Raw genomic sequence first — 25,227 nt, forward strand, 5'->3', positions numbered from 1 at the left:
ACAGCTGGTGCTACTATTGCAGCAGCGAATTCAACTCCTTTACTTAGTTTTGAAGAACTTCGGCAGATACTTGTTTGTGAAGACTCGAGGGAGCTGGAACTTCGGCAGATAATTGGTTTTGAATACTCGGGGCTGCTGTTTCATGTGGCTTACAACTTGGATCGGTTGGTGTGGGGTACAAGACTACGCTTGATTCTAAGCGCGGGATGTGACGGGATAGAAGGTAAAGTGGACAACTATTTATTCAATCTTAACCAATAACTTTATCTGAGCGTTATTGACGCCATTATATTGTGCTGGGTGTTGCCCCCAGCTTGAGGGATTTTATCATTGTTTTTCTATCTTGTACCTCACCAAGTAACATAGTACTCCTAACATTTGTTCCCATTATGTGCGCTTGTAATGCATATGTTGTCTCAGCTAACAAAACAATTGCATTTAATCATACCATAACTAATGTATTATGCGTACATATAGTTACACGGGAGAAGATACGTATGTCCAAGAAAGGGTCGGTGGATGCCACCTGTCACAGTGATGATAGTGATGTTCCGGGTGCCGCTGTTGAAATTATCGCCGTAAGTTGGGAATAACCAGTGAGGGAGTTAAATAAAGTAATGAGAATGTTTGAACTGCATAGTGCTTAGTGCATTTTATTGCGTGCATATTGCAGGATGCCACGACTACGGAGCGGGGGGAGGGAATATCTTCTCACCAGTCCATCAGCCACCAGAAGGAACGTTGCTATCGTGTGACCTGCTTTGGATTGACCGACGAACTTATTGAGCGGGGGCGTCGTTCGGGTAACCATTATTTGGAATGGACGGACGAACTTATGCAGCGGCGGTATCGTTGGGTTAATCAGCATTTGGAATGGACGGACGAATTTAAGCAGTATTTGGAATTGCTTAGAGAATAAACCAAACTATAGTTTAGAGAATAGTTTTTGAAAAAAAAAATATATTTTGAGAATAAATTTTAAAAGAATAGATTTTACAAAAAAATGACTTTGATAAAATAAGAGTGTTTGGATAGTTGTTGTTAGAAGAAAAATTTTGATGTGCAGATTACTACAAAGAACAAAAGTTAATATGATAATTATATAAAAGATATATTTTAATTTATATTTGTTTGAAATAATAAATTTGTAAATAATATATTTTTCTCAACATAATAAATCATACTACCCCTTGTCTTAATTTATTAGTTATATAATTAACGAATAAGTACTGTGTATATAAATATAAAATTAAATATACTTTTAGAAAATTGATAATTTTACGTCAAAATTATAGACACCAAGTATTATAAATAATTCTACTGAACCTTCCCTTCCTATTTTTGTTTGGGCAACAAACCTTCTCTTTTTTCTTCATGGGCGTCAGAATCTTCTTGTTATAAGTAGGGGTTAATATTCGGTTTTTTAGTTTAGTTTTGGGTGGTAACTGAATTAACCGAATAACTGAATAGAGTAATTTTAAATACCGAATCGAAACCAATTAATCAATCTAATTGAAACCGAATTAATCAAAATATTTTGGTTCGGTTAAACGAAATATATAAATGCGTAAAGTAATTTTAAATAAAATAATAATAAAATACAATTACAACCATTAATTAATAAATATTCTTTCATTCAATGTGATTTATTATAATAATGTTTATTATAACTATATTTATTGAATATAAATATATTTAATGTTTATTTATAATATTTATTAAATTTATTAAATATAAAATATAACATATTTATTTTGGTTTTTCGGTTTTAACTGATTTTTTTCTATTAATCGAACCAAACATTGAAGTCAAATTGTTAAAAAAATAAAAACCAAATATATAATAAAAAACTGAAATAACTAAACTGAAAAACTGAAATTAAATTTGGTTTGGTTTTTTGTTACGGTTTGATTTTACTCAATTATTGGGGGCGTTTGTCATACATACATGTAGTTACACGGGAGAAGATACATATGTCCAAGAAAGAGTCGTTGGATGCCACCTGTCACAGTGATGATAGTAGTGTTCTGAGTGCCGTTGTTGAAATTATCGGTGTAATTCTTAAAACGGTCGGTGTTTGGATGGTTTTCAAGCCAAACCATGGCTTGAAGTCCAAAAGTGCTTTTTAAAGTTTGTCAAATGCCTCTTTGATATAAAATCCACTTAATTTATTTAAAAAAATTTAAAAATTTAAAAAATTATCTTAAAGTATTTATATTTACTATTTAGTTTCTCTAAACTATTCCTCTTATTTTATTTATAAGATACTTCTAGCATGTTTTACACAGATCGCGTTAACTCTCCATTAAAATATAATAACTTTTCAACTTTATCTTATTTAATATATACATGTTTAAAAAAAAATTAGACATCTATATTATAATAAATGAAGGACAAAATAATATATTTACGTTAAAAATTTAACGAAATGACTTGTAAATAGAACTCCAAAAAACCTTTTCTCTGTCTTATAAATAGAATTAGAGGAATAATTTTTACTCTTATAAATTAATAAATGATTTAATATTACATGATCATAATCATATTATAATTAACTAATTTAATAATTTTTTTAAATTAGTTAATTGACTCTTACATGAATAACCGAAGCCTGAAGGCAGCAACAAATTTCGTCGTTTCGCCATCAACGATTCGGTCTATACAATTAAATTAGAAAACAGGTGATTCGTATTTTTTCAATTTAAGTGTGAAGATGATATTCTGAAAGAAAAAGAAGAGAAAGGGACTTTGCGAGGACCTAGATAAATTATAGGACAACAATGCGTCATACGACAACAAATGGAGCTTCTCAGAATGATTAACTTTGCAGGCACTAACAAAGTGTAGCTGAATTCCTATAGTGCTCTGGAGTTTCAAATCCGCAAACTTGTGGGAATGGCACGACTAGCTTGAGTGGATGGAGGTGTTAGCTGGCACAATTCATCCCTCCTCGGAAGGAAGTCCAAAGTTCTTGATACTGACGATCGATAATTATATTGGTCTTCTTCAATGCGTTGCTTGAAGGGATTTACAAGACCAACGAACAAGTCAACTACTATGTAAATTACAATCTTATTACCCCCAAATCATCAAAGCATAACTTCTCTCAAATCCTGTGTGAACTAGAGTCTTGCGTTGTGGAAGCATCTTGTGAATGCATCAAGGATCAGACATGGTGTGCAAGAGTAAGATGTGCAGGGATTTTTTATTTTTGAAAAAATTACATGCACAGGGGAGCTTCATGTGGAGCAAGCAGGCAATTTTATATCCCTATACTTTCAATGAAACAGTTAAGATCCAATGATTTTTTTTAAGAAGAGTTGATGACAAGGATAATCTCTTTGTTCTGGATCTTATTTACTTCAAGAGAATTGGGTATGAGTAAGACAGTATTCGTTAAGGTTAACTATTGCTCCAAGTTTTTACGAAGTGTTCCAAAGAGCTCAATATCCATGTAATGTAAAAGATTTATAAATTGGATTTCTACTCAATTTATGTCATTATCATTCACATTTTCTAGGAATATCTGCGTTGTGCTGAGACCGTCTTCCCTTGATCATTTCTAATACTGATGAATTTCTCACTTTATAATCATCTATCAATGATCGATGAACTATAGATGCTTGCAAAGATCACTACAAAAATGTAGCAGCCTTAAGCAACTTAAGCAAATCCATGCCCTCTCTGTGATGCTTGGAATTCTACCCAATTTCCAGTCTTTGGCTTGCAATCTTCTAGAAACTTACAAGAATCTGGCAAGCTACGAGATGCTTAAATTATTTTCAACCAGATTCAACATCCAGACATTGTGTCATGGACATCCCTCCTTAATCTCTACCTCCACTCTAATCTTCCCGCCGAAACCCTTGCTGTGTTTTCCCTTTACATAGACAGTGGATTAAGACCCGACATCTTTTTGGTTGTTGGAGCTTTATCGTCATGTGGTTATGGCAAGGATTTGATCAGAGGGAGGGCCATTCATGGGATGATCTTGAGAAATCATTTAGATGTGAATTCTATTATGGGTAATGCACTGATTGATATGTATTGTCGAATTGGGAAAATTGAAGTGGCAGTCTTAGTCCTCGAAAGAAAGAGATTAAAGGATATCTTTGCTTGGACTACTGTGTTTAATGGGTATATTCTGTCCAATGATATGCATTCTGCACGTCAATTGTTTCATGAAATGCCTGAAAGAAACGCGGTTTCTTGGACAGCAATGATAAATGGTTATGTCAAAGGAGGAGCTCCAGTTCAAGCTCTTGAGCTCTTTCAGAAAATGGGGGTCCATCCTAGCGCAGCTACAATAGTGGCAGTACTCTCCGCATGTGCCGATACTGGTGCCCTTAATTTTGGTCTGTCCATCCATGGAAATGTTAGCAAAACAAACCTCGAGCTGGATGTCACGGTGAAGAATGCTTTGATGGATATGTACTCAAAAAGTGGGAGGCTTGGCTTAGCTATGAGAATATTTGATGAGATCTTGGATAAGGATGTATTTTCATGGACAACAATGATATCAGGCTACGCATATCATGGGAAAGTAGGGCTGTACATGAAACCTGGTAACCCGGTAAACCCGGTCCAACCTGGCCTCACTCGGTCCATTTTTTGAAGCAGTTCAAAAAAAACCCGATAAAAATCGGGCCAAACCGCGTCTGACCAAAAGACCGGGTAGGACCGAGTTACGGGTTGCCATGTTGGATTAATAACCCAGTCCTACCCAGTGATTTTTTGTGAGACATAAAAAAAATACTGCATAGGCCCATGTTACAGTTATAGTTTCTTTTCGTTTTTTCCTTCCAAGTCGGTCCATTTTTGATTTAGGCCCATGTTGAAGCTTTTTTTTTTTGTCCAGATCCAATTTTGATTTCACCGAACCGAATGTCCATCAGACTATCAGAGTTCAGAGTGACTAGGGCTGCACATGAAACCCAGTAACCCGGTCCAACCCAGCCTCACCCGATCTATTTTTTGAAGCAGTCCAAAAAACCCGGTAAAAATCAGGCCAGACCGGGTCTGACCTGAAGACTGGGTAGGACCGGGTTACGGGTTGCCATGTTGGATTGATAACCCGATCCTACCCGGTGATTTTTTGTGAGACATAAAAAAAAAATTGCATAGGCCCATGTTACAATTATAGTTTCTTTTCCTTTTTTCCTACCAAGTCGGTCCATTTCTGATTTAGGCCTATGTTGCAGCTTTTTTCTTTCCAGATCCAATTCTGATTTCACCGAACCAAATGTCCATTAAACTATCAGAGTTCAAAGTGACTAGTGATGCTGCGATGGTGCGATGGCCTGATCTGAGTAATCACTTCATCAGGCACCTAGTTCATTCCTAAATTTCCTCTCCCTCCAAACCTAGCAGCGGCATCAGTGTCTGCGTCTCAGACTCTCAGGCTCTTCGCGATTAGCAAAGACGGCGAACGGGCGAAGTGGCCAGTGGTAACCTCATTCGCGCAGCCCTACCCTTTTGTGATTCGGTCCTAGTTTGTCGATTCGGTCCTTACTCAACGTCAGCGTCTGTGTCTCAGAGTGATTAGGTTTGTTCCATGTTCAGCCCTACCCTTTTGTGATTCGCGCAGTGCCGATGACCCCATTCCCGAGTAGCTAGCAACCAAGCTTGCCCCCTAATCGATCGATTTGCAGCTCACTGGTTGCTTGCCAGTTGCCGGCTCGCCGCTGCTCTCCACTCTCCAGCTCCGTCACTGTCAGGTAAGTTCGGGCCTCTCCTCTTCTATTATTAATATTTCATTCTCCCTATCCAGCTTCGTGTGATACTGTGATCCTCAGTCAAATACTATATGTGTTTTTTTTTATTTACCAACAAAGCAAACATGTGATCCTCGATTCCTCGGTCAAATACTATGTCCAGATTCAAATACTATATCTATGATAAATTGACAGTAGTGAAAGGATCTTAATATACATAATTGAGGCAGGGACAACATAAATTACTCCAAGATAGCACACCATTTTATTGCTGAATCAGTTCATTTTATCAACACCATTGCAGCAGAAAACTGTCAAAATCTGTCTACTTAATTGCTGAACTAACTTGTCCAATTTATATATCTTTTTTAATCTGATTATTGTGAACAATTATGATAGGCTTGCCATAGTTAATTATTGTTCCTAAAGTTGAAATAATTTGTCTACTTCATTATTCTCATTGTGATTGTATTCTTATTTCTTGTTCAATTTATTATAGATATATTATTCATTTATTACTTTGAAATGGAGGAGCAAGATTCCATGTCAAGTCAAAGGGGCTCAGTGACTCCCCAATTGGGTGATAACCTAACACAAAGTAGCTCTGGACCTTCACTAATTCCTTCTCAAAGTCCTATTTCTCCCACACCAACATCATCACCTCCTCCTGTTGCCCCTACTACTGTTGCAGCACCCACTACCCAATTAACACAAGAAGCAAGAGTAATTGAGGGTGAGAATCCTAGGAAGAGAAAAGAACCAGAAAGAAAGCCTCCAAAAACATCTCATGTTTGGGACCATTTTGTGAAGCTACCATTAGAAGAAACTAATAGAGAGATTAGAGCATCTTGCAAGTACTGCAACCTAACTTATGCCTGTGACCCTAATAAGCATGGTACAACTTCTTTGAAAAGGCATTTGTTTAAATGTACAAAGAACCCACATAAGGCCGATAAAGATAAAAAGCAATCAATGTTGGGTTACCTTTCAAATACTTCTCAAGGAAATGCCTTAGTCCCTCATATGTACAATGAGAAATGAATACGAAGAGCCTTGGTTGAGTTTATTATTTGTGATAAGCTACCTTTCAGAATAGTTGAGAAGCCAGGATTCAAAAAATTTGTAAAGGCATTAGAGCCTCGATTTCCTATCCCATTTAGAATGACTGTTGGTAGGGATTGTTGGCAGCTGTTTCTTGGTGAGGTTAAGACTTTAAAGAAGATTTTAAAGAGTTGTGCATCTCGTGTTTGTCTCACAACTGATTGCTGGACTTCAAATCAGAATTTTAATTACCTTTGCTTGACAGCTCATTTCATTAATCCTAATTGGCATCTGCACAAGAGGATTCTCAATTTCTGTATAGTTGAGAATTAGAAAGGAGAAACCATAGGGAAGACAATTGAGAAGTGTTTGCTGGATTGGGGAATTGATAAGGTTTTCACAATTACTATGGACAATGCATCTTCAAATGCCTCAGCATTGTCATACTTGAAGAAGCGATTAAAGAATTGGAAGGGATTGGTTTGTGGTGGGAATTACCTACACATTAGGTGTTGTGCTCATATTCTTAACTTGATTGTTTGTGAAGGCCTAAAGGATTTGAAAGAGAACTTTGAAAGCATTAGAAGTGCTGTTAGATATGTGCGCTCATCTCCTGCACGTTTTCTAAAGTTTAAGTCTTTTGCTAAGGCTGAAAAAAATGACACAAAAAGCATTGTTTGTTTGGATGTGTCAACCAGGTAGAATTCAACCTTCTTGATGTTGGAGGCAGCATTAAAGTTTCAAAAAGTGTTTGAAAGAATGAATGATGAGGATGATGACTATTGTGCACACTTTAGCCCCCCTCCAAGGCATGAATCAAAAGCACATGATATCAAAGAGAAAAAACATGATGGCCCCCCAGTGGTAGAAGATTGGAATCGTGCACAGGTCTTCTTAAAATTCTTGAAAGTTTTTTATGATATCACATTGATATTCTCAGCTTTCCTTAATGTGACATCAAACTCATGCTTCCATCAAATTGCCCGTGTTCAACAAATGTTGGAAAGAAATATTTTGAATTCAGATTCCCTCTTATATGATATGTCTTTCAACATGAATATGAAATATGAAAAATATTGGGGCAAAGCTAAAATTAGGAATCCTTTGTTGATTGTGGCAGTTATACTAGATCCTCGTTACAAGCTGGCATATGTTAATCACATATTTGAGAATTTGTTCCATGACAGTGAAGTTTGCTTGGCTATGAAGGATAGGGTCAAGGATTGCTTATATCGTATGTTTGAAGAATATTCTGCCTTTGCTGGGATATCTTCTGAATCCAACACTGCTTCATCTCTTGCTATGCCTTTATTTTTAGTAAGTGCTATAGCAAATGTGGATGATCATGATCCAGGCCTTCAATGGTTGGCAATAGTCAAGCAAAGAAATTCAAATGATTCTCAAACTGAGTTGGATAAGTATCTTGCTGCTGATTCTGATGATATCCCTACTGATTTCAATATACTAGCTTGGTGGAAGTCAAATTTTGTTAAGTATAGAATCCTCTCTTGCATGGCACGTGATGTGTTGGCCATCCCAGTGTCAACAGTTGCCTCTGAATCTGCTTTTAGCACAGGAAGTCGTGTGGTTGATCAATATTGAAGCTCATTGTCACCTAAGATGACTGAAGCATTAATTTGTTCACAAAATTGGCTTCTTCCTGGTCAATCACTATCAGAACTTGTTGACAAGCTTCGTGAATTTGATAATTTTGAGGAGTCTGGTAATGTTTTAAACATAACAAGCTTTTATTTAAATTTATCATATCACTATAAAATTATAATGTTTCTATTTTGTGTTTTTTTTCCCTAGATGCTTCATATGTCACTGATGGTGGAGATGCTGCTATGTCCATGGAAATAGAGTAAAGCAAGGATTGAGTTCATAGTTCGTTGCCATGTGCTATGTCACTAATGATCATTCCATGTTTTGATATTTGCTGTTGTGTGATGGACCTATAATATTTGATATTGGCACGCATTTTGGTTTTATTATTAGCTATGACATTTGATTAGCTTGTGGCCCTTAAATCAGCAAACTTTGAGACTGATTATATTCTCATTTGATATTTGTTTTTGGTGTAATGGAGTAATGGACTTTCTTTCTGCACTGTTATTTTGCACTTCTGCTTATTTGAACTTGCATTTTGCTGAAAAGTGCAGCACGCACAAACCAGCAGGATGCAAGCTTTCAAGGCTGTGTAATGGACTTGTCAAGGCTATGTAATGGACTTGTTTGATAGTATATTATGGACTTTGATGGTTACTTACTTGCTTTACAGTTTTACTTTATTATTGTATTGTTTACAGCTGTTTATACTTGATTTTAATTTGTAGATTGTTTTAAAGTTATTCTTATTTGGAATTTGCTATTCTCATGATGTTACTCTGTTTAGGACAAGTAGATAGGAATTTTTTATGTAATAGATTGGAAATTATGGATTAGGAATTATAAAAAAAAAGGACAAGGGATATGGACTTGGACTGGACTGGACCTACTGGACCAGTAACCCGGTCCAGTCTGGTCCAGTCCGCCTAACCCGAGGAACAGCAGGTTCCTCATAGGGCTGGACCGGTCTTCAGGCTGAGGTGACCAGCCCAAAGACCAAAATGGACCAGACCACGGGCTAATGCCCTGCCCGGCCCGGTCTGGTCCATGTTCAGCCCTATGGGAAAGGACAACTTGCTTTGGAGGTATACTCTCAAATGTTGAAATCAAAGGTAACTCCAAATGAGGTTACCCTTTTGTCACTTTTGACAGCTTGTAGCCATTCAGGATTAGTCCTTAAGGGAAAAATGTTGTTCAACAAAATGATTCATTACCATCATCTGAAACCCAACATTTAGCATTATGGATGCCTAGTTGATCTTCTTGGCTGAGGAGGGTTTCTTGAAGAAGCAAAAGAGATGATTGAACTGATGCCTATTGAACCTGATGCTGCAATCTGGAGGTCCTTCCTCACAGCTTGCTTAGTCCATCGAAACTTGAACTTGGCAGTCATAGCAGGAAGGAAGCTGATTGAGCTAGAACCAAGTATGATGGTCTTTATATGCTTCTGCGGAATGCTTATTATGCTGCAAACATGTGGAAAGAGGCATTAGAAGTACGGAAGCTAATGAGAACTAGTAAGGTTAGAAGAAAGCCTGGTTGTAGTTGGGTTGAAGTGAATGGTATTGTTCAAGAGTTTCATGCTGATCATACATTGCCTCATTATAGCTCTGAGCTTTGTTTATTGCTAGAAGAACTGAAGGCGCTCTCAAAGACCGAGCTATTTTGAAAAGTCTCGGCCTTTAAAAAGGACTAATGGTCAGCAATATTTTGAAAGCCAGACCGGATACTGAATCGGTAGAGACAGCTGGTCATGGTTCATAAGGTCGAACCGTGGTCGAACCGCGGTTGGACCGATTATAATTAAATATATTAATATATTAATTATACATGGTATAATACTGTTCACAACATAAAAATTTAAGGTATTTATCATTAAATTTTATTATTATAATAGTTTCTAGAAAAGCTAATTTTTATGTTGATGATTTTGAAAAATATGGTAATTATGTTATTATAAATGAGCCCACGTGAAAAGAAGGGGATTGGTGAAAATGTGTGGCAGGTGAATTGTCAGTAGTGGAAACGTGTGGCAGCGAATAGAGATTTGAGGAACTGAAGAGGTAACATATAGTGAACAGTAGTGTTGAGGAATAATGAGGATTTCATTCGAGATTAAAGAGTAAGGGAACTGGGAGAGACAATGGTAGACGAAGACCAACGGAGGCTGATACATGCTTCTCTTCTTGTAAGTGATTTTCTTCTCTCACTCTCAAAGTGGTTTGTTTCTGCATTACAAAGAGACTGAGATTGAAGAGTTGAGGGTGAATTGATGTCAGACTTTTCCTCTTGTTTTTCCTGATTTCATTTTCCATCTCTGCTTTCTTTTTTCTCTCTAGCCGGCCGGCTCTCTTCCAACCGTCCCTGTTCCCGGGTTATCGGTTGAAAACGGCGTAATCCGGGCAAACCTTTGAAGCGGCTTAATAACATAAAACGACCCGCCATTGTTGCCGGTTGACGGTCAGACCGGTCGAACCATTCGGTCCAGTCCGGTCTCAACAACATTGATGGTCAGTTTTAATTTGTAGATTCATTTATTATATCTAATGCTTGGAATCAATGTGATATTAGTGCACACTAATATTGATATATACAAGAATTTTCATCTTAATCAATATCAATATTAGAGTAATTTTAACTGCACTCGTTGATACCTAAAGAATATTAGGACTATTGTTTGGGATTTTGGTTTAAAAAATATTATATCTAATTTTATGTGACTTCTTATAAATAGAATTCCAAAATACTCTTGAAAAAAAATTTGTCTTATTTATAAGTCACATTCTTAAATTTTTTGGTATAAATGTATAATTTTACCTTTAACTTATTATTCTATCAAGTTTGTTCCTGTAGGTAAAATTTAAAAATTGTTAAATTTTATGACATAGTTAATGATATTTATTCATTTTTGTTTTAATAAGATATGCTGTAAATGATTTATAAATAGGAGTAAAAGAATATTATAGGAAAATGAAAAGATAAGAGCCTAAGAGGAGTACTAAACATATTCCAACAATATAAAATCTAAATGGTAGGTGTATGAGTAAGTTTGTCCAGACTCATTGATACCAAAGGGATTTTGCTCAGGTGAAATTTGATTAGAGTGCAAATATTAGTGTAAAAACCGAAGTCGATCATGCAGATAAACGGTTTTAGTGGTTTAGATGTAAACAACGCAGAATGAATGGGAAATGATTAGGAAAAATTTCAATATGATGATAATTAATTATTAGTGTTTAATAATGATTTGAACCCATAAAATGACTTATCTTATCAAGTACACAATTACTTGTTACTTCTTCACACCCAACCAAACCAACTTATGCCCAAGCCAAACATGAGAAGGAATGGATTATCGATATGAGGCTGGGGAGGCTGGTGCACGCATTTTAGCCAACACCTTTTGCCTGCCATTTTCTTTTTTGAGGTAACATCTATCACTAAATATAAGTATCTTTCTAAATAAACATTTAAATTTTAGTTTCTCACTATTTATTTATCACTCAGTTACTATTTATAAGTCCCTTGTATACAAACAAAATTAATAATTTTTTTAATGTTTGCTCTTATTAAAAAAAGTATTAAGAATATGATTTATATTTTTTCTTATTTATTTGTTTTAACTTTCTCTAAATTTATTAAGTCGACAAACAAGAATAAAATTAAAAACATCATCTATTTATTTTATTTTTTCCCCTGTATTTTAAGTCAACTGCCAGACTTTTTCTTTACAAAACTCATTTGTTAAGAGTACGTAACTTCGAATTATAATTTTCTAACAACTAACGGTTTTCGTTTCAACAAAATCTTTTACATTTCCATAATTAATACCTTTGTCCTATTTACATAGAAAATTTCGCAAAAAATACATTTATAGTTCTTTAATTTTACATGAGGATTTAATTGTTTCGTTAACTTTAAAAAATATATTTTTAACCATTTAATTTAAAAATTATCAACAACAGTTAATGACATTGAGATTTTAAATATTGATTAAAATATTCTAAGATATTAACATATCAAATTTAAATTTTAAAATAACCATGATTATTAAAAATCATCATTTAAAATTAAGAAAAATTTTAGAATTAAAGAACTAAACATTTATTTTTACTTTAATTGATCAAATTCAAATCTTATACCAAATACATACTTTTCGCTGAAAATTTTTTAGAATGAAATGTTGTCCTTTTTAAAAGACAGTAATAATTTATCAAAACTTTTAATATAATTCTTTTTAGTTTTGCCTCGTTAATTATTTGTTAATCTTACTACATTAATTATCTCACACTACCTCCCTCTATAAAAAATAGTATTTTTAAAAGATAAGTTGCATTTTAAAAAAATATTTACTACTTTTAACTAATTTTAATTAATTTTTTAAATATGTAATTGAATCACTTGTATCTTATAAAAAGAATTAGTTGAAGTAGAGTATTAACATTAATATTAATATAATGAAGGTGAAGAATAATCTATTAAAGGGATGAACGTTCTTAGATTAATAATAATTTAATTAGATATCTCATGGCCGAATCAATCAAAAAATTTGTGTGCTTAAAGTCATGAACGGATTAAGGCCATCGTCTTTATACATAAGGCGTACATGTGAATTAAGAAATGCAAGAATAAAGTTTGAGCATATTTTACGGATTTTAACTTTTATGTGTAACGACTCGAATTTCAGCTCAAAAAAGCGTAACGACTCGAATGATTCAATTTTAAGCATATGTAATAAATAGATATTATTTTTTAAATTAGTTATTTACAATAAATAGTTATTATTTTTCTTAAAATATTTTTTTAATCATGTGTATTAACTAAAACTATCATCTAATAAAATATTTAATATGTGCAACTATTATAAAGACTATCTTAAAAAATTAGATAAATATGAAAAATAAAATAGATTCAAGTCTTATATTTATGATCAAATTAAATGTCAAACTAATTCTCATGCTAAGGATATAATACACACACAGGTATATATATATATATATATATATTTCTCTACGTGAGACCTGCTTGGTGCATTTTGCAGGTACACGATGTATCAAATTGGTCTGGACGGATTCGGTCCCATGCTTCGCTCGTATTGAATACTCTCGTTCTTTATAGCTGGGGATTTGTACTTAACGTTAAATATAACATTTTTATATTTATTATTTTTTTAAACTAATTTACTTAACTTATAAACTTATATACTATCATTGGTCTTTACTATAAGACTCAATTAAATCATTTGAAGAGATTAAGAAATATATTAAATTACTTAATTATATTACATGTTACGTGATCTTTTTAAAATATTTTTGTGGATTATTAGATCATATATTAATTTATGTGTGAAATAATTTTATTTGGAGAAAAATAATAAATACAAATAGTTTAAAATAATTTAGGTTTAATACAAATTTTGGTTCCTCAAATTTATACTCATTTTATTATTGGTGTCTAGAATTTCAAAAGCGTGATATTGGTCCTTGAAATTATATCTGTTTTAAACCATTAGTTCCTGACTACTTAGCTCTGTTAAATTCTTCTGAGATGGTATTAACACTATTATATTGATGAGCTAGACACATAGGTGGCTCGTATGTGGCTTGACGACCTGGACATAAAGTTGAAAGGGAAAAAAAAACCACCAGGAGATGCAAAACGCACGCACATGAGAGAGCCAAACATACCTACATGCACGGACGCTTGAAGGAAAAACAAAAGGGAAAGGGTTAGGTCAAGAGGACCCACTTGGTGCCGGCGATTACTGACGTGGCCATCGCCGGAGTAGTGGGCTAATCAGTGGCAGTCATGGGAAGAAGGTGTGCGAGTAATTTTTGTTTGCTTCTCTCTGTTGAAAGGTGACAAAGATTCTGTAAACCGTTGTTTAGCACTGTGTTCAAACCATTTGTGTTGAAGGGGTAGGTGCTGCAATTTTTGTGTAAAGATGAGCCTGTAAATATATTGATTGAAAGTTCCCTCGTCTTCATCTAGCATTTTGTTCGAAGAAGTCATCACATTGAGGTTGTATTGTGCATTTGAGTTTAACTGAGTAAATATTTCATTTTAGTTGCTTCTATGGTCAGTGTTTGCAGGTGCTCTGTTTTGATTTGTTTCTGTTAGACCAATTGGTATAAGGTTTAAGAGACTGTGTATGTGATTTCTCTGTGTTGTTGTTTGTTCAAATGATCTGTGGGTATAATGTTGTTGCTAAACAATGGGTATGGTTCTTGCTTTGTTTACCTTGTGCTCTGTTTTTTAACACCATATCTAAGCAAGCTCTCCTCTCTCATTCACTCATGCCACCCCAGATATACAGAGAGCTGCCTCATATATTATGCAAAGAACTATGTTCCAAGTGCTTTAAGTCTGAGTCGAAGGTCACTAATGTCGTCATCATCGTTGTCCTCGTCTATAGTTGTAGAGGCTGAACAAAAAGAGTTGATGGAGTTTCTACTCTCCAATCTACCCTTGGAGAAGAGCCCTGGGTCCACCACAACAACTAGGCATCTTTTTGTATTATTGCGAACGCCCAACATATTTAATGTTTCCAAATCAGGTAGAGATGCACTGGAGAAGAAGATAGGATTGCAGCTCGAAGAAGCCACACTAGGTGATCTTCTCATACTGGGCTATTAGTACCTTGATGAAATAATCTACAAAATAAATTATATAAAGAGAATTCTGACCCACTTCTTGGCCGGTTTAGAAGAAAGAAACACCGCTATAGTGGATGGTGATGATGGTGTCACCATATTGCTGGCATTAAGGGTTGCTCGGACGCTTCTACAAATAAAGAATGATAATAGATAATATGAGGCACCTAAAACTAGTCTACAGCAAAATTTCATAAGATATGGAAATGCCTATGTTTTTTAGTACTAAAAGAGAAGAGGTCATCCTTCTTTTTTCATTCATATAACGGTGTTAATGCCATCTCAAAAGAATTTAATAATGTCAAGGGGTTAAGGACCAACAGTTTGAAACAGACATAATTTCAGGAACCAATACTACATGTTTGAAATTCTAGGGACCAATATCAAAATTAGTCTAAATTTAAAGGACCAAAATTTCTATTAACCCAATAATTTAATAACTTTTTTAATTTTTTCAAATTGGTCAATTGAGTCTTATATTAAAGACAGTAGTATAATTTATTGTTTTTCATGAGTATCTTACAATTTACAAATTTATATTATATTTGTCATAATTACACTAATTTATTTAATTTTTTAATATATTTAAATTAATTGAATAGGTCTAGTATTAATTATTCAATAAAATGTAAACACTTATTTAAGGAGTATCTTAATAGAGCTATCTTTAAGTAAACAATGACCAATGTAAATATGATAAATGGTGAAAAGCCTAGAAGATCTTTTTCTTTAAGTAAACTTCAAAGTTCAATATATAAAGAATCTAGGTGAGAATTATTATTATTTAAAAAAAAAGAACTTAGGTGGGAAATTCGTCCAAAATGCTGACGTGGTAATATAAATAAAATTGTATTAAGAAAACGTCTCTTGATTTTAAGAAATTTTAAGGATATCAACGTTTTGCTATAACCATGATCTGAAGAATTATGAAGCACTAACTAAAATTAAAGTTTTGTTGGTTACGAGCAAAAGAAAAATCTGTTAAGCGATAACACCTACAAGTTACTGAGTTAGGAACAATAATGATAATAAAAATTCATATATCCATATTAATATATGAACTTTAGCAAATCGTATTCTTTACTAATTATATGTAACTTTTAAGGAATATAAATTTATCAGAAATTCAAAATTTAAAAAAAAACTCAAATTATTATGGTAACTCTCAACAAATTATCCAAGGCTCTGTTTGCATGAGGAAAAGGGAGGTGAAGAAAAATTTTAATAAGTTTTTTTAAAAAATTAGAAAAGTGGGGTTAAATTTTTCTAATTAATTTTTCTTCTTCTTTTATCTTATATTTTCATTTTATCAAAATTAGAAAAGCGAGGGAAAAATTTAATTTATTTTCAACCCTTGCATGCACGCAAAGGGATCAATGTCGAATTTGAGGCTTGAAAACTCATTCTATTTGCAAATTTAATTTATTACTGAGTTTGGCCCCATATTTGCAAATTCAGCTTATTTTTACCTGAAAAAAAAAATATAAAACTAATTTTGGCCCCATTTCCATCAATTCTTTCATCCAAAGTTGACACTAGGCTAGCATGACGATCAATCATAAAACTTAAAGGTATGAAACACTGGCCACAAAGCCAGCTACAATAGGGAGAACTGATAAGTAAATTCCCGCTCAACCAAAAATTAGAAGTTGGGAACTTCCCCAAGGAAAAGTGGCGTTAATTAGATCATAAATTTCAACCAGGAAAACAGCTAAATTTCAGATAAGAGTGACACTTGCGAGTAAATTAAAGGATCCCCAAAGATAAATAAACAAGCAACAGTTGCAGACACGCAAAGGAATATCAGCATTCTCTCGTCTCTTTCTTGCACTTTTTGATAACCAGTTTTCCGGCTGCCTTGAATCACCCCGTCAAAAGGCGTGAGATAAAGCGTAAAGCAATAGTGAACCAGAAAGCCAGTGATGTTTCTAGGAAAAAGTGAAAAAAGCCGCATTGCGTGCATAGAAAACACACAGAATCCTCGCTTCCAGAAGTACCTTTTTTCAGTTTTGTCTGTTTGCCCTAAAACATAGGTGGAACGCTTGTGTTAAGAGGAAAAAAGAGAGAGAGAGGGGCAGCGTGTCAGCAAGGTACTGGAGATTGGAGGCTTGGGGGGGGGGGAGCCAGGGAACGGCAGCGGACAGAGAAAGAAAAGAAGAGAAGCTGCTCCCTCCTCTCTGTTTCCCGAGGCTTTTTCTGTCACTATTCATCTCCCTCTGCCTCATTGCACTCCTCGTCACCATAGGAAACCTCATCGATCTGAATTAGATGGAGGAAACAGAGTATTCTAATATTCTCTGTATTAGTACCCAGCTTGGAAATGAGGAGATTCGCATGGCTTATTACCAGAAGGTTTGTATCTGATGACTCCCTCCTTCTGGTTTTTGTGCCCTCAGTTTTCTTTTTGATTTATTTTCCTGGCACATTCTCCCTTCTCCTTTGTTTCTATCACTCTCATCTATAAATTATAATTTCTTCTGTTCTTAACACTCTAGATTTTTGTTGAAATATAGGTTCTGGAATCCAAACTCCAGGTAGTGGTAATCAACTTTCAGTCCAAAAATACAAAACCAAGTGTTGAATGGGAGAGCTAATGGAAGGTTTGCAACTATAGGCATGCGGACCTCTAAATTGTTTAAAGATATGCTAATCTTATATATTTAAAGCATTTGTTGCATCACAGACAATCTGCACACAAATTGGTTTTTTCTTCGCAATTAGAATTTATAGATTGCCACAATTTATGGGTGTTTCATTTTACAGCTTCATGTTCCATTTTCATTTTTTATGTGGCTCTCTAAACACAAGCTAATAAAGTATGGTGCCTCAGAGTTTTAAATATAAATTTATGCTAATGGAGTCATGTCTTTCTCCTTTTAAAAATGGTAAAATTCATATTTACTTGATTTTGCATATATTTGTTTATTTACTTTTTAGTTATTTAAGTGAGTCACAGCTTGGCACTGCTGTGAAAAAAATACCTTTATTCACAATGCATGCAGCACCTAATTTATTCATTCCCAAGTCACAAAATAATTGTCGTATGTGCTTGATTTATGTGGCTTTTTTTTTTAATGTTTTATTTTATAATTATTTCTGAGAAACTGGATGCTACATTAAACCATCAGTTCCTTGGGTGCTGGTGTTGTTACTTTGATTGTTGCAAATTATGTTACACACTTTAAAGAATTATCCATTTAACTGTTATAGATGCAGTTAGTGGGGTTTATTGGTGTTGTTCCTCTTATTGCCGCTGTTCTACGTTTTTTTTTTTTAATATGGCTTGGTTTTTGTAATTTATTTATACTATGGATGGGTTTTAACATCAAGGATAATAATAAAAGGGAAAACAATATTTCATGTATTGTCATGTGTTCCGGGACTTTTTTTCCTGAGAAGATCTGTTAATAAATAGGTGGAGTAGTTGTCGTATAAGAATTACGCATATCATTAAGGCGTAGTAGTCCTTAGTTTATGGGGAGTTCATGCACGTGGAAGGTGCAGGAATTTGTTTGGAGTTGAATTTAGAGTTTTTATTATTATTTAGCCTTATTGAACCATTGCAGTGGATTTTTTTACTTCTAAAATCTACCTAACAAATAATGGTTAAATTCGGTATATGTTAAATTCATGTATTTTTTGTTTCATAATTATTTTACGTAGAAGTTGATCTAGTACGAAAGAAATGGTCATCTATATTTTTGTGACAAGTGTATTGGGTTTTTTTATCTATGTGACATATAATTTTGTCATTGTTCAAATCCTTATTTTATGGACTTCACTGTAAGAAAGTTGGTTGAAGGTTATTGAAAGAGAATCAACTTTGGAAACACAAGTTATGATATTTTCACAGGTAGAAAATCAGTACAGACTTATCTTATAGTATTTGTTTAGTCGTGAAAATCTTCTGAGATGTGTTGCAGGTCAAGGTGTATGGTTTCTTATTAAAACGTCTTGCAATACTAATATATTGTCCATGTACTTATTTTATGAGCCGGCTGAAACTTCTTGGAAGAACATCTCTTTCTATTATCAATTTTTTTGGTTATTTTATTTTTTATTAATATCTTTTATAGAATAATAATCTATTATTTTTTAACACCCTTCCTAAATATTTTACTCTTTAATTATATATATATCTTAAACCATAATTGACATTAAATTTCAAAATAAATTGAGAATGTTGCAGTGCACCAAATAAATTGTGCCTAAATACTAAACCGTTTATTTTTGAATCGGAAACACTATTCTATATATTTTAATTCTTCATAAAGGGACATTATAAGTTCCTAGACAAAAATTCTAAAAAGCAAAGAAGGTCAAAAAATTATTGTTCATGGACCTGTATATAGTTATGTGAGATTGAAAAAAAAAATACCAATTGCATTTTGAGTCAAGTTTTATTTCTTAGTTTGTAGTATTAAATGACTATTCGTTATAAAAACAAAAGTATTAAATAACTATTCTAGTAAAAGTTAATGACATTAAGAAATACAAGTGTTATTTCTTAGCACGGGGTAGTCAACGCTAGTTATAATTACAGAGAAGTGCAACGAAACTTGTTGCCTGGATCGCCATTGTTGCTGTGTGAATTCTGCGGCAGGTTGCTAAGCTTTCATCTTTGGCCAAAAAGAAAAGTTGCTAAGCTTTCATCGATTACCCTGCTCTTGAACTTTGAGTCTCTCGGCTGACACCAGAGGCATCCGTAGTTCCTAGCAAAGTAGCAATACTAGTCCCAGCGTTTATTTATCATGGCAAGTCGAGAACTACTATCCCCCTCCTTTTCCGGTGAATGGACTTACGATGTATTCCTTAGTTTTAGAGGTGAAGATACCCGCACCAATTTTACCGGCCATCTCTACAATTCTCTAAAACAAAAGGGTATTCAAACCTTTATCGATGATGTGGGCCTCCAAAGAGGGGAAGAAATAACTCCGGCTCTTCTGGAAGCCATCCGACAATCCAGGATTGCCATCATCGTTTTCTCCAAAAATTATGCATCCTCCACTTTCTGCCTTGATGAACTTGTCAACATACTTCACTACGTCAGAGGAGAAGGTCGGTTGGTCTGGCCGGTGTTCTACGATGTTGATCCATCAGATGTCCGACACCAGCGTGGGAGTTACGGACAGGCGTTGGCAGAACACGATGATCGACTCCAAGCCAACAAGGAGAAAGTGAGGAAGTGGAGGGAGGCTTTATGTGTGGCGGCTAACCTATCTGGCTGGCATTTCCAACATGGGTACATTTCACCGCAACTTTCTGTTATTTTTCATACTTATTTCTTCAAAGAGTGGAACTAAAATGAATCCTGATGTAGGGAGTGTACACTAAATTTGACTACTAACTTTGGATTCACTTCACATGATTTTCTGCCCTGTCACAGATCTCAACCTGAATATGAATTTATAAGTGGGATCATTGAAGAGGTATCCAAAAAGATCAATCGCGTTCCTTTACATATAGCTAATCACCCTGTTGGACTGGAATCGTCCGTTCAAGAAGTGATCTCACTTCTGGAACTTGAGTCTCATAAGGGGATTAACATGGTAGGGATATGTGGAATCGGTGGAGTAGGTAAAACAACAGTTGCACTGGCTGTTTATAACCTCATCGGTGATCAATTTGAAGGTCTATGTTTTCTTGCTGATATTAGAGAGAAGGCTATTGGCATGCATGGACTTGTGCAACTCCAAGAGACGCTACTTTCTGAAGTGATTGCAGAAAACAATCTAAGAATTGGAAATGTTCATAGAGGAATTTCCATCATAAAAAAAAGGCTCCGCCGGAAGAAGGTTCTTTTGATTCTTGATGACATTGATAAGCTTAAACAGTTGCAGGTACTTGCCGGAGGATCTGATTGGTTTGGATCTGGCAGTAGGATCATTGTCACGACAAGAGATAATCATTTGCTTAGTACTCATGGGGTAGAAAAATTATGTGAGGTGAAGGGGCTAAATTTCAATGAATCCCTTGAATTGCTGAGCTGGAATGCCTTTAAGAGTAACAGGGTTGATCCAGATTACATGGACGTTTCTAACCGTGCAGTCTCCTATGCTGGTGGCCTTCCGTTGGCTTTGGAAGTAATAGGGTCTGACCTATTTGATAGAAGTACAGAAGAATGGAATTCTCAGCTAGACAAGTACGCAAGAATCCCTCATAAAGATGTCCATGAAATCCTGAAAGTAAGCTATGATAGTTTGGAAGAGAATGAGAAGGAAATTTTCCTTGATATTGCTTGTTTCTTTAATAAATCAGAACTGACTTACACCAAGGAAATGCTCTATGCACATGGCTTAGATGGAGGCATTGGAATTACAGTCTTAATGGACAAATCTCTCATCAAGATCGACAATTCAAACTGTGTGAGAATGCATGACTTAATCCAAGACACGGGCAGAGAAATTGTGAGACTGGAATCAACATCTGAGCCTGGCAAGCGAAGTAGGTTGTGGCGCGGTGAGGACATTGTTCATGTTTTGGAAGAAAACACGGTAAATTAGAATGGTCTCCATGGTTTTGCTTTCTTTTTTTTGTTTGTTTATGAATTATTTTGTTGAAGATGAAATGGATAGCTGTTTTTTTTTTTTTATAAATAGTTTTTCTTGCCATTTTATCATGCTGTCAACATTTGCTTGAAGCTTGACATAATTGTCTGGTCCTTAACTTAAAACCTAATTATCTAATTTGAGTAGATTAATGATGTTGGTTAAAATAGTTAATATGATTTTTTTTCTAAAAACACTCTAAGTATCTTCCTTAATTCCCTCTCTCTCCTACTTGATTATTGTTAAGAAAATATTGATAAACATGTTAAATATGTTTTGTATATGGGATGAATATCAACTCTTGAATTGGGTTTTATATTAAGAACCGGAAAAGTATTATAAATTAAATTTAGTTAGTTAGTTAATGTGACAATATGGATATGACATTCCTAATAAATCTGTCTGGTTTGTTTATGCTTTCGAATTCAAAGGGAACTGAGAAAATTGAAGTTATTATGCTTCACTCGTGCAAATATAAGGAAGTGCAATGGCGTGGAGTGGCATTCAAGAAGATGAAAAACCTGAGAATCCTTATTATTGAAAATGTACGCTTTTCCAGAGGCCCCGAATATCTCCCAAATACTTTGAGAGTATTGGACTGGAGCGGATATCCGTCATCATCTTTACCATCTGATTTTAACCCCAGGAATCTTCTCATACTCAGCCTACCTGAATGCTGCCTTCAAATTTTCAAACCACGAAAGGCATGTGTAGATTCTGTTTTTTCTACCTACTTTCATATATCCTACTGGTCTTATATATTAGTGGTAAGTTAACTTTGATCATCATTTTGCAGGGGTTTCATTCTTTATGTCTCATGGATTTTGAAGGCTGTAAATGCTTGACACAAGTACATGACCTATCTGGACTGCCTAACTTGGGAGCGTTGTGTCTTGATAATTGTACAAATCTGATTAGTATTCATGAATCAATTGGGTTTCATGATAAGCTCAGATTGTTGAGTGCCCAAGGTTGCACTCAGCTTAAAATGTTAGCAACCCGCATCAATATGACTTCTCTTGAGACTGTGGACCTCAGGGGTTGCTCAAGTTTTTGGAAGTTCCCAGAAGTATTGAGACACATGGAGAATATAAGAGAAATTTATTTGGATCACACTGCCATAAAAGAACTTCCATTTTCAATTGGAAAACTTATTGGATTGAAACGGCTATACTTGAGGCGTTGTCCACGGCTTAGACAGCTGCCAAGCAGCATATTCACAATCCCCAAACTCGAGGTGGTGCTGTCTTACAGGAGCAGAGGATTTCAGTTATTTGGAGGGGATGAAATTCGAGAAAAACAGAGGTCAGAAATGTCTTTTCCCACGATTGTACTCTATTCTCTACCAGATTCTGGCAATCGAGGTAGTAGGTGCCCTCGGTTCGATCATTGCCCTAATGGGTACTGTATAAGCAAAAGCGAAGCAAATTTCGTTCAAATATTTCCCCTACCAGAAACTTTGGTTAGTTTTGTTCCGCTTTCCATCACTAGCATCGGATTTCCCCTTTTTGGGGCCCTCTTTAATATCTTCCCGATGATGGAGAACCAAAAGGCAATATCAACAGCCTTCTATGCAAGCAGAGAATCATCAGTTTCTTTCTGGTTCCGTGAGAATTTCCCAAAGATAGCCATATGTGTGACTGGGGGATCAGGCACAGAAATAGAGGACTCAATCTTGGACATTAGGCTGAGAGTTTTTGTCAATGGTTCTGAACAACTTGTTTATTTGTGCAATTACATTGTTTGTAAACAAAAAATGGCAAAACATATGATTTGGTGTGGCTTGCGATGCAAACCCGATAGGGTGATTTCAACACATAAATGGAATCATGTTCAGGTTTCGTGGGAGTTGAAGTACCACAGGCCATATGATCCTCATAGGGTAATTTCAGACGACAATGGAACCCCAACAACCGAAATAGATTTGTCTGGAATTCATGTCTATGGGGAAGAAAACAGCAGCATTGAAAATATCCGGTTCACAAACCCTGATATCCCTCTGTCTCTGGTTGAAACGATGAGAAATGACCGTATAATCTATTTTCAGGACACATCGTCTCACTGGGATAGCAAGTTGCTCAAACCGATGAAAGGTACCATCTTTTTCTCTAGCTTGATTTAATCATCTAGCTTGTATCTTGTTCATCGCTTGAGGGATGCGTTCGTGCTGGCAAACCACTTTAATAATGAGTTATTAAAATAAATGAAATCAGTTTCTTTGCTTGCCTTGAAACCGGTTTTTCACTCGACATTAAAATTGTTACCGTTTGCTGCAAAATTATCCCGTGTTTTTGACACCCCTTCTCAACTAGACTCAAATAGTTTCCTGTCAAGTTTGATTCAAGAATGCTGTTATAAATAGAGCTCATTTAGATTTTTATGTGCTCTATGTAAACACGAGAAGTATGATACCAGCTTGCAATTTCTTGTGAAGGCGAATGCTCTTTTATTGATTAATATTCCACCTAATTTTGAGTTTGAGCCAAATTTTGAGTCTTTGAAATTAATAAAAATATGTCTGCAGGCATAGATCTATGTTCCATCTTTTGCAGGACAATATCTTTGTCAGTTACATAAATGAACATATCGGTTCGTGTTTTTTCATTTTCTTTTTCTTTTTTCCTTTTCTTTTTTTGGCCCATATATCAGTTTATGTGCATGTATTGTTATCATATACTGATCGAATATGTGCTCATTAGTAGATATCAATGTAACTGATCCTAATGGCTGAATTTCAGTCGTAATCTTTGAAAACACTTCACCGATATAATGAAAAAGGGACCCTTGTATGGGGAGCCATTACAATTTTAGAATGTTGGGTGGTAAGTTCTTGGAACTACTTGACGCTTGCAACGCTATCTCTTACTCAAACTTGTCGGTCTTCTTGCTTAGAGGTTAATTTCTAGAAGTTATGGATGCATCTCATACTTTTGTGGTGAATCAATCATTCCTATCTCGTGGTAAGTATTTGTCATTATGATTGTTAATTACAAAAAACACATTTTTGAGAGGAGTGATCAAGATTGAAGCCCAAAACAATAAGAAAGAAAGCACGAAGTGTGCAAGATTGGACGATGGTGGTGATTATGCAAAACTTGTGACGGTGCGGCCTTTACTACCACTATGTAAGAGGTCCAATGTTCAAAGAAAAGTTCAGTGTCAGTTGTAGCGGGTGTCGGTGGCAGACTGCTGCTGAAACACGTTAGGAATGCAAGCAGTTATAAATGGCATTAATAGAACTACAAATGATAAGCATTGAACTGAAAATTATAAGTTTGATATTTTTTTTTGTTTTCTGTTATTTTAGTTAGTTAATTAAGAAGTTGTGAACTGAAATGATAAGGGTTGAATTAACAAAGATGAGTATTGAACTAGAAATGATAATTTTTGTAACTTTTTTTTTTGGGGTCATATTTGTGTAATTTCATAGCATTTTCAAAATGCCCCTTTCCTATTATTTTTAAGTGTTGGCTGCCTGAATTGAAATTTCATATATTTATACTTTTTTTTTTTTGAGATTTTCTCAAACATTCGTTACAATTTTCTTTTTTTTTTTTGAGATTTCCTCAAACATTCGTTACAATTTTCTTTGATCATCCAGATAAAAAAAGTTGTATTTATTATTGAGATCAAATAGTGAAACCCAATAATTAATTATTGAAT

General features: G+C 34.7%; 2 protein-coding genes across 2 annotated transcripts in view; both read left to right on the forward strand.

Moving 5' to 3' along the window:
• Positions 1 to 25,227, forward strand: part of LOC114715809 (TMV resistance protein N) — a 33,201-nt gene that overhangs the window by 5,480 nt on the left and 2,494 nt on the right. The window lies entirely within an intron of this gene.
• On the forward strand, positions 19,691 to 24,340 carry LOC114715813 (TMV resistance protein N-like). Its single transcript, XM_028900703.1, has 5 exons — positions 19,691 to 20,258; positions 20,403 to 21,510; positions 21,996 to 22,268; positions 22,361 to 23,657; positions 24,089 to 24,340. The coding sequence occupies exons 1-5, from the start codon at positions 19,768 to 19,770 to the stop codon at positions 24,139 to 24,141; spliced, it is 3,222 nt and encodes a 1,073-aa protein (XP_028756536.1). The 5' UTR covers positions 19,691 to 19,767; the 3' UTR covers positions 24,142 to 24,340.

The sequence above is a fragment of the Neltuma alba genome, unplaced genomic scaffold (assembly GCF_004799145.2).
Source record: "Neltuma alba isolate B1F8T4 unplaced genomic scaffold, ASM479914v2 tig00011614_pilon, whole genome shotgun sequence".
Taxonomy (NCBI): Eukaryota; Viridiplantae; Streptophyta; class Magnoliopsida; order Fabales; family Fabaceae; genus Neltuma; species Neltuma alba.

Excerpts from the sequence above, each read along its gene's own strand:
- LOC114715813 (XM_028900703.1), top strand. The coding sequence starts at position 19,768 with ATGGCAAGTCGAGAACTACTATCCCCCTCCTTTTCCGGTGAATGGACT. Across the intron at positions 20,259-20,402 it reads GGCTGGCATTTCCAACATGG|ATCTCAACCTGAATATGAAT; the intron begins GTACATTTCACC and ends GCCCTGTCACAG. Across the intron at positions 22,269-22,360 it reads AAATTTTCAAACCACGAAAG|GGGTTTCATTCTTTATGTCT; the intron begins GCATGTGTAGAT and ends ATCATTTTGCAG.